Below are 11,302 nucleotides of genomic sequence, written 5' to 3' on the forward strand. Positions count from 1 at the left end.
TGACTTCTCAAGGAATACATGGATATATTTCTTTAGGAAGAAATTTGAAGTCTTTGACATGTTTAAAAAATTTAAGGCTTTGGTGGAAAACTGGATAGAGAAAAGGATAAAGGTGCTAACGATAAATAATGGCAGAGAGTTATGCAAGAAGGAATTTGAAGATTTTTGTAAGAAGTGTGGTATAGCACAACAAAAGACTACTATATACACACCTCAAAAAAACAAAGTTGCATAAATAATGAACTGGACATTGATGGTAAAGGTTAGAAGCATACTCATTGGTGCTGGATTAGGACAAGAATTCTGGGCAGAGGCGGTGAAGACTACATGTTACCTGTTTAATAGATCACCTTCATCAACGTTGGAGGATAAGACTCCACATGAGGTATGGATTGGTAAGAAACCCTCTCTTTCACATCTGAGGGTATTTGGCTATGATGCATATGTGCATGTTCCAAAGGAGAAAAGAACCAAGTTGGATATTAAATATGAAAGGTGCATATTTATTGGGTATGAGGATGGTTTAAAATGTTATAAGAGTTGGAATCCAAAAATAAGGAAGTTTGTGTACAACTGAGATGTGGTATTTAAAGAGGTGAAAGATACTATTAAACATGAAGTCCTACCAAAGGAACCTGAGAAGATAAAGTTTGAGCTAAAAGAGGAAGAATAAGACTCTAGAACAGAACGAGAATCAGAAGATGAAGAGCCACAAAATCTAGCTGCGAGAAGATCAGTTCGAGAAAGAAGGCAACAATAAAGGTATAGTCCATATAATTTCTGTTCAAATTTTTCTTTATCTATTACAGATGATGATCTCAAAGATGTCAAGGAGGAAGTAGATTCAGAGGATGGTAAACTCTGGAAAGAGGCCATGGTTAATGAAATGACATCTTTGGACAAAAATGAGATTTGGGATCTGGTGGAGTTGAGGGATGTAAGGAAACCCATTAGAGGAAAATGGGTGTTCGAGAAGAAGATGAATGCAGAAGGTAAGGTGAAGAAATACAGCTAAGTTGGTAGAAGAAGGTTATTCCCAGGTGTCGAGAATTGATTTTGGTGATATTTTTTCTCCTGTTCCCAAGGCAGCTTCTATTAAATTACTTTTATCTGTTGCTGCTGCATTCGATTTTAGTGTAGAACAAATGGATGTGAAGACAACATTTCTTCACAGGATTTACAGTGAAGGGTAAGAAAAAACTGGTATGTAGGTTAAAAAAGTCTCTGTATGGGTTAAAACAGTCACCAAGGATGTGGTATCAGAAATTTGATAAATATATGGGGACTTGGCTTCACTAAAAGCAAATCAGATCCATGCAGATCACTATGTGTATTTTAAATTAATTGGTGACTGTGTTATTTATTTGATCTTGTATGTGGATGACATGTTGTTGATTGGAAATAACAAAGAAATTATCTAGGATTTGAAGACCCAATTGTCCTCCAAATTTAACATGAAGGATCTTGGTGCTGAAAACTATATTTTGGGCATGGAAATTAAACGAGATTAGGTAAATAGGAAGCTCTTGTTAAACTAGAGGAAGTATGTCAAGAAAATACTGCAGAGGTTTAATATGCAGGATAGTAAACCGGTGAAGGTTCCTAATCATGTAGGTGTAAAGCTATCTACTGAACAATGTCCTAAGACACAAGAAGAGGAAGAGGACATGTTCCGTGTTCCATAAATAAGTGTATTCAGTAGCCTGATGTATGAAATGGTATGCACTAGACCATATATTAGACATGCAATGGGAGTATTGAGAAGGTTTATGTCAAAACCAGGGAAGGAGCATTAGACAATAGTGAAGTTTGTTTTCAAGTATTTGCATGGCACTAGTGATTATGGTTTGTGTTACTAAGGAAGATTAGGATTAGAAATAGTTTTGGACATCCATGGCTTTGTTGATGCAGACTGGGCTAGAGATCTAGATCGAAGAATATCTACAAGTGGGTATGTGTTTAACCTATTTGGAGGTGTAGTCAGTTGGATGGGCAAGAGACATTCTGTAGTGTCACTTTCAACTACAGAGGCAAAATATATGGCAGCCACTCATGCAAGTAAGGAAGTAATTTGGTTGCAAATATTGCGTTTAAGTATGGGGTTAATACAACAAGCTACAAGGATAGACTGTGACAGCCAAGGTGCAATTTATTGGAAAAGAACCCTGATTATCATTCAAAGAAAAAACACATTGATGTTCAGTATTATGTTGTGAGGGATATGGTTGAGGATAAAAAGGTGTTGCTGGTAAAGGTGGACACTTTGAAGAATGTTGCAGATGCATTAACAAAGTTTGTGGGCACTGAGAAGTTTTCTTGTTGTAGAGAAACAATGGGTGTTGCAGGCCTAGACCAATGACTAAGCTCTCCTGTGACCCCTTGTGTGGAAAAGAATACAAAAAGTGGGAGAATGTTGGTTGTGTGTTATATTCTTTCCATGAATAGTCACATGTGCAGGGGGGCATTAACTCACCTTGTTCGTTGTGCCGGGCACAACATGGGGGTCATAGGGGTGCGGTAGCCCCCTTGCATGGTGTATGGAGCACCACCCTGGGAATTTTTTTTCGAACCCTATATTAAGTGGGCAGACCTACCTATGGTTTTGTACATGGGTTTTGTACATGGTTTTGGGCATGATGGTTTTCTGCCCATGGTATTTTGTAGATCCGATCAAGGGAACTACGATTATGTTCTAATCCATGGTTAATGGATTGTGGTTTATGAATGCTTTGACATGTATATATATCTATATATATATATATATATATATTGTAACATTTAAAGGAATATAATGAAAAATCAATCTGGTAGTCCTGGTTTTGGGATCCAGGGAAAATATATGTGTATATTTGTTTTATGTTTTATGTTCTTTCCATTGTTTATTTTTTGTTTTTTAGAATTTGTATATAGGTAATTTCTGTATAGGGTTAAAACCTACACTCCTTACAAGCTTTCAAAACCTTTTAGAAAGCTCTAAGGCATGACAACAAAGTTGGTTGGATGTAGAGGAGGGGTAGTAGCAAGAAAATAGATATTTAACATCTAATTCATTAGCCTATGCAAGTCTCCATATCATTGTATCAATATTGGCAACAAGGATTCTAGTGTTTCCAAGAACCCTAAGTTCTCTCCTCATGACTTCTTTGCTATCATAAGGTAAACATTTCTCATCATGATGCTATCAACTATTGTGAGACTGATTTGAGCATGTAATAGTCATTAGGCTTGAGAGAACCACGAGGAAGTTCAAGAGTCATGAGGGTAGGTCGAAGGTGACAGTAGGTGAATGACCACCTCAACTCTATAAGTACACTGTCATGCCTCATTTGAAGGGACTTTTAACACTTGTGTTGGGGATAGGATTAGATAGTTGATTTTTACTTGAGGAGTTATAGCCACTCAACTCTTGGTAGCTAATAGTGTGAGACTAGGATTTTTCTTTTCCCGATGGTATGAATAGGTGATGTTCCACTACTGGGATTTAATGGTTTGCAAGACGTGTCCTTGTATTTGTAGCAGCATGGATAATAAGTACTTCATTTGCAACATTTATTCCCATGCTTAATCATAGTGATTTTATTGGTTCTGTGGTATTTTCACTATATTTGTGAGTGTGATTTCATACATGCAATATGTTATGGACTAGTTTGTAGTTGTTGCATGTGTGATTGCTTTCAAATTTGTGCTTCTAATTCCATGCAATGTCGGTAAATTATTGTTAATGTTTTGCAATTAACTTCTAGCATGATCTTGTTCATGTATGCCTGAGATGGTTTTATCTTACTAACCCTTCTTGTGTCATGCTTCTTCTTGTTACTTTGTTGTTGTATTCTTGTATCTTATTTTGCAAGCCGTTAATCATGGGTTTACCTCATTCCTACTTTCTAGGAATTTCTTTCTTTCCATCGCTCTAACACCATCACATTTGACAGCCAAAGGCGAAATATTCATGGTGGTAGTCGAGCCCACATATTGGATGGGGCTCCTATCCCAAATGGTGTGAGGCCTAATTTGGACTTCACACCGGGAATACCCCCTGGTTGTTGGTGGGACATCTAACACTATCAAGACTTGGTAAGAATTATCAAGATGATTTTGAAATAGGGAATGCTTGTAAAGAAAAGACATAATTAGACTCATTGGTGCAAACAATGCCTTGAATTTTCATTGATGTCTTCTCCACGTATAATTGGCTATATTTCTTGAATAATAAGAGACATGTCTTTAAAAAGTTCAAGGCATTTAGCATATTATATGAAAAACAATGATTTAGTTCTTATCTTTATTTCTCTCTCTCTCTCTATCTCTCCATCCCGCCCCCCTCTCACTCTGCATCCCTCCCATCCCCCTATTCAAACTTTTCTCTCTCCATATCCCTTTCTCTCTCTATCCTTAAGTATCCATCTTATATCCCTATATTTCTCCTTCATTAATCCTACACACTCTCTCCCTCAATCTAACCCCCCTTTTCATCCTTTTCCATCTCCTTATCCCTTCGTTTCTTTATCCTTATGTATCCCTCCTGTAATGGGCTCTCTCTCCCCTTCACTATCTCCCATCTTCTCTCTCTCCCTAGCTTACCCCTCTTTCTCCACCTATCATCCCACTCCCCCTCTATCTTTCCCTATCCATTTCTCTCTCTTACTATTCCTATGTTTCCCTCCTCTCTCCCCCCCTAGTGTTTCTTTCTCTCTGTCTCCCCTCATATTTCTCTCTTTCCCTATTCTCTTATATCTCTCTTCTTTTCTCCATCCATCTCTCTCACTCTCCCTATTTCTATCTCTCTCCCCCTTTCCATATTTCTCTCTCTCTCTCTCTCTATTGTTTCTCTCCTCCCCATATGTCTCCCCCCATATCCCTCTCCCTTTGTGCTTCCCTAAGCCTTCCCTCTCTCCATCTCTTTCTCTGTCTCTCCCTAACTCTCAAGTGCATGACAAATAACTCCTAGATGTATTCATGTGGGAGGAATTTATCTAGAAAGAATTGAAGGTAAGTTACACGAATGGACTATTTATTGGTAGTGTAATAAAATTTTGAAAGAATTTTTTAAATAAAAAAATTTATGCAGCTAAATGTCAATTATTTTTGGCTTTATTTAAATCACAATGTTTAGTTGTTGTTAGGATAATTTCAGGCATAGGTATAGTTATAATTAAAAACTCCAATAACCTTGTTGTTAGAAAATATCAAGATGCTTTCAATATGATTGTAAAGACTCGCTCAAAATATCTTAACGTGGCTCATCACATAATATCAAAATATGTTGTAAACAAGTCCACAAGGAAACATCATTTGATGTCATGCATGTCTCATAGATTTAAAGTAAATAAAAAAACTCTTCAAAAATATCCTATTGTAAGAGAAAAAATTGACAAGCCAAGTCAAACAAACTGTTGGGCCTTCATTGGTAGGTTGCCTTGTTCAAACATGAAGTTATTTTATGTTGTTAAGGAACTAGTACATTTTTTTTGGCATGAAAATATTAGGCTTTAATCGAATAAAAAATATGTGCTAATGTTAAGATAAGGCTGTAAATGATTTCAACCCACATTAAGCACTTCATTGACATGATACAAATAGAATTATTTGAGAGATTCAATAAAAATCATGTGGAATTGAACATGTGCCAAAGATATTATGAGAAATGAAAACCTTCGCATGTTAAAATATGCAAATATTGTAACACATTTTTATCTTGTAGAATTTGATTATTTTTATGACACATATGCACACATATTTCATGTTCTACATCCTAAAATTATGTGGGATTGCTCATCCACAATAACACCAATTCATTGAGAGAATTTATTCATAACATGATGTGTCCAAGACCTAATATACAAACACATTATGCACATCTTGTTTAGATCCCATGCATGCTCCAAGTGCAGTGGATTTGAATTATTGAGCCAATACATTCATGAAAGTGAGGAGCGTGAATTTAGGAGGATGGTAGTAGATATTTATATCTTCAAATATGTTACCTATCACCTAGCTATGGGGAAAAATAACAAATATTACATTGGTTAAGTCCTAGCTAAGTTAAGGTAGCATTTTTTCTTATTGCACCTTTAAATTCAACATACATATTTTTCCTTATGACCTTATTTTTGTGTCATCAGGTATGAGTATGTGATTTCATCAAAGCATTTTTTGTTTAAACCAAAGCAGATGTTCACCTTGTGCATATAATACGATGGAAACATGAACAATTTAGAATATGCATGAACACATTCCCCTTTGGAACTATATTATAAATTATGGATTTTGTTGAGAACTACACCCTTCAACCACATTATGAGATCCAAAGCCAATGTTATCATTCAGATCAACTTAGAATAATGGTACATATCACATAAAATAATGGTATAAATAGCAACAATAACAAGAGGATAATAGTGAAAGAGACAAAATTCTACATAAGTTATGATAGGTTCCTTGACCTACAATATGTGAAACATTTATTTCAAATGTTGTATCATCACTTGAAGGATAGAAATATATAGATTGATCAACATTAGATTTGGTCAAATTGTTGTGAAATCTAATTAAAAAATTCTTGTGTATTCTAGTGGTTGAGTATATTGCACAAAACATGACATTCACCCGATATTTGGAACTACTCTAAGAGCAGGCATTGGAAAGGTGAGAATAATGGGGTTGGGGAATGCATCAAAACTACACTACATAGGGAGTAGATGAATTTTAGAAGAAATACTCATATCAAAGATTCAAAATATATGGTCCAATGGCGCTCTACAATAGTGTTAGATGGGAGTAGCAAACATCAACAGGAATAGGTCATGTGTGAAGAAATTCTTTGGAAGTGGTCATTGCATATTGGTCACTTTCATGTCATTGCAACAAAATACAAGGAACTTATGCATTTCATTTAGTTCACATCTCAACAACCATATAATCAAATTATGGATAGGAAAATTGGCTTGCTTTTGTGGAGCATGTAGTAGTGATGAATGGGATGATTGTGAATCAATGAAATGGGTCGATGTATCAGATCATGTATCACTTGCAATAGACCCTCATGTTTTTTTTGAAACAACCCTACTAGAGGAGGAAGAATAAATCATTTCAACAAACTATGACCATATCTATGATCTTATACATACATGTACACATATCTCACATTGTATATTGGTTCCATTCATGTTTTTGTTTAACTTTGTTATATCAAGTTCCTAGAAATTTGCATTTGACCAACATTGCATTTTTTGCAGAACACATATATGCAATTGTTTCCCCAAAAGAAAATGAATGAGGCACTAGCTATTGGTTGGCACAATGCATAGGAGGGAAGAAAAATCTCAATACATCGTTAATTAATGATGAAGACAATGAATTTACAACTAGCTCAATGGTTGTTAAGGGTGAATATCTTACACTATATGGAAATTCAAGAAAGACTAGTGATTATGTATTCATGGATTATAGACCATGTGAAGTGGTGTATCAGTATACAAATTATGTCATTGGCACAAGCATTCAACTATAATGCCTATCTATGAGCAGCTCACACAAGTTATGCTACTTCCTATCTCATTCATAACTTGAGATATTGATGGAGACCATTAGCAACAAAGCTGATCCATATGAATTACGTGAATGAAATCAGATAGCTATACAAAAGACGTAGAATGACATGTTTAACATTATTTGAACTATGTGGATTTTCATTCTATTACTTTCAATGCATATAGATTCATATGAATACCCTTTTTAAGACTTTCAACCACTCATTGGTGTCTATGTCTTTGCCACAACATTGTTGTGTTGCTCCAAGGGAAAATAATATGCACTATTCAAATATTCTCGTATTTTTTTCCTTTCCTTCATTGGTTCAACTCAATACTTTGTTGCATCCTCTTTCACTTGTTTATGAATTCCCCTTCTTCACCCAATGATCCTATAAGAATTGTTAAAGAGCTTGTTTAAATCTAACAATAATTCAAATATTTACACATTAAAAAGTCAAACAAATGAAATATGCTTGAGATATTTTAAAATGAATTTGTCCCTCTACAAGACTAAAAAAACAACATATCAAAGTGAACACCATGAAAGAAAACTTATACAAAGAACAATTCCATTTTACAAAGACTGGAATCACTAAACAATTCTATAGTTCTTTATCCGTGGATCATATCGCCTATTACATTTTTGAGTATTCTAATTTTAGAATACTTAGTGGTTCTCCTCCTCCCTTGCCTCTTCAATTTCACTTTAAATAAATCATTACTAGTTTTGGGTGAAAAATTCCCATTCATCCTAAAATATGATCCACCCATGCTGTGCCCTGATGATTCCAATTTATTTAATTCTTGGAAAAAGGAGTAATTGGTAAAGTTTTCCTCATTTAACTTGCCTTCAAAGCTAACACAATATTACAACATGGCATTTTCACACAAATATATGCTTAAACTACCACACCAGAAGGTGAAAAGAAGATACTAAAAAGTGTTGTTGATAAGTATTATTTTGATATTTTACATTCTTAGCTAATTTTGTAGGATGCTTTTCTATTTTTAAAATATTCACCAGATTGCATTGTATATCTGCTTAGCTTGAGATTTTGCATCTCGAGCTGGGTTAACTTTACCAAATTATGCTACTTTTAGATGTGTAAGATGACATTATCTATAAATACACTACTAGCAATTGTTCTTTTTTTTAACATTATCCTAATTTTATGTTAAGGCCTTTTTCAGCTTAACATAACTATATTTTTAGAAAGGACAATGGGTTATATATTCCTCAATATAATGTGAATTGTTGCTGAAAATGATTATTAGTTTTGGTTGTTGCTACTTGATTCAATAAGATATGAAGTTTTGTGTTGGACCAATGGACATCACAATGCTCCAAATTAAGAGTAGTATCAAATATGGGTATCCAAATGAGTTTCGAGGTAAGATTTGGTAACTCATTTCAGGTGGCCGAAAACTTCTACTGGCCAACCCTAGAATTTACCAACTCCTCCTATCTACTGAAATGCCTTATTCATTAGAAAACATCAACATGAAAGACATACACCACACTTTTACATCACAACAATTATTTCAAATGATAGATAGGCTTGGACTAAGATCTCTCCATAATTTGTTAAAGGTGTATATTGCGTATGACAGAGATGTGGGGTATAAATAGGGGATGAATTTCATAGCTAGCATGATTCTACTTCACATGAAGATTAAGGAATAAGCCTTTTGGGTTATGGTGGAATTGCTCAAAGGAACTATGAATATGCCAATATGTGGTTTGTATTTGGAAGGCTTTCCTCTATTATAGGATTACCTAAATAAGTTTGAAATGGTGGTGAATGAGAAACTTCTTGAATTGGGTATACATTTGGAGGAGCAGATGATCACACCTTGCATGTATGTAAGTAGATGGTTTATGAATTTGTTTTATGCATATTTTCCTTTTCCCTTCATTGTTAAGATATGGGATGTTTTATTGTACGAGTGCATGTGGAAGATTATTTTCAGAGTGGGATTGGCATTGTTGAGGCACTTTAAGGATGATTTGCTGAATTTTCCTTTTGAAGAGCTATTACACTTCCTACTACACTTTCTTGAGGAGATTTTGGATCTATATATGATGTTTCCAATTGTTAAAGTGCTAGTTTGATCGCTCTGAATATTTTTTTGTGCAATAGTAAAAGGGTAGCACTGTGAAAAAACTAGCATAAAGAAGCAACTCTTATTTGGAGGAGCAAAAACTTGCATGGAGAAGCACTGCTGCCAAATGTTAAAGTAGTATGATCTCTCTCAAGAAAAGTTGATGAAATGTCGAAAAACATAGTATTGTTATTTGTAGGACCAAAAAATTGCATAGAGAAGCTTTGGACAAGGCTTGAGTCTAGAAATCGACTTCAAGGTTTTAAGATTCGAAGAAATTAGAGCAACGACCTTATTGTTTAGACTTTAACGGGTATGGATTTTATTAAGCGGAAAAACAGCTGCCGCGTACTGAATTTACATCACATCGGTAATTCGATCCACATATTTAGTGCTTCATCAGATCTGAAATCCTGTGTGTTTTTACTATGCTGGATTGGGATAAGAGGGTGACTCAGTCCTAGAATTTCCATTGCCCAACCGATGACGCTTCTGTTCCTCTGCCCGGAGTCCAACTTGTGTTCGCCCATCTGATGGCTTGACAGTCTGGTGAGACTTGGAACCCAATCATCAGCTCGACTCTTGTTGATTGCGGTCAATTTTCCACTTCTAGATACCAGTCTTTGAGCCCAAGCGTCCAGATGGGTGGCAATGTTTATGAATCTGATTTTAAAGCCTTTCTCAGGGATAGAAATCTCTCCTCGTTCGTATCCCGCCCCTGCAGATTTAATTGGTTCCTTAAGCACGCTTTTTTGGAGGCAAAATCCTTTCCATTCGGCAGTTAAGGGATAATGCAAGTCGATTCTTTTGAGTTAACTAGTAGTGATATTCTGCAACGGGTAGAGCCCAGGTTGGCTTCCAGGTCGGCTTGACTGTTCAGATGTCTCAGAATGTGAAAGAAGGATATTTTCGGGAATTGGAGCAGCTTTAACTTGATTTTCTTGAATATGGAGGCTAATTGAATCTGCGAAGGAGTTGAGTTGAGGTTCAAAGCTTTTATAATCAACCTGGAGTCTCCAAAGACCGACAAAGTCAGCAGATTCCTTTGGATAGCCAGCTTGAGTCCTTGCCATAGAGCCAGAGCTTCTGCTCTGTTATTGGATTCGATGCCCAGCCCCCAGTGGAACCGAATTTCAGTTGAACCATCCGGGTTCAGAATAACCCCATCCCCACCTGCAGCTCCGGGGTTGCCTTTAGAGGCCCCGTCGAAGAAAAGACAGTGTTCCCCCAAAGCAGACCGCCATTTGATAAACTCATGTTCTTCCAGGGGAATTTCCCAGTTAGCTTGATGGATAGTTGGAGGTATGATTTTGGGATCGTAGTTTGGAACAAGTTCTTTGAACCAAATCTCTTCCGTATTGTCCAGATTTGCTTCGTTCTTTAAACCATGTTTGGTGTCCATTGTCTCTCCCAGTAAAGCTTGGATTTTTATGATGATTTTGCTAGAGTTGCATTTTTCATCCCTAAACAGCCTATTGTTCCTCTCCAACCACAGTTTCCAGCAGGTAAATTTTGGAATCCAAATCCAGGCTGTTTTGAGGAGGCATTTTTTTATAAGATTGAACGGGGACAATTTGATCCAATTGTGAAGCAGGGCAGGAGTGTTACTAGGAAGCTCCACATCTCCTGATCTCAGGACCCCCCTCCAGACCTCTCGGGCAAAGGGG

General features: G+C 36.1%; 1 protein-coding gene across 1 annotated transcript in view; it reads right to left on the minus strand.

The window, feature by feature from the left end:
• Positions 1 to 11,037, minus strand: part of LOC149196598 (uncharacterized) — a 152,182-nt gene extending 141,145 nt beyond the window's left edge. The window contains exon 1 of the mRNA XM_089408364.1: positions 10,643 to 11,037. Within this exon, the coding sequence (XP_089264490.1) occupies positions 10,643 to 11,037 (395 nt within the window). The remainder of the gene's footprint in view (positions 1 to 10,642) is intronic.
• Between the last annotated feature and the right edge of the window lie 265 nt (positions 11,038 to 11,302).

Source organism: Pinus tabuliformis, chromosome 2_2 (assembly GCF_031772625.1).
Source record: "Pinus tabuliformis cultivar Carrire ecotype Pingquan chromosome 2_2, CPIR1, whole genome shotgun sequence".
NCBI classification, from domain to species: Eukaryota; Viridiplantae; Streptophyta; class Pinopsida; order Pinales; family Pinaceae; genus Pinus; species Pinus tabuliformis.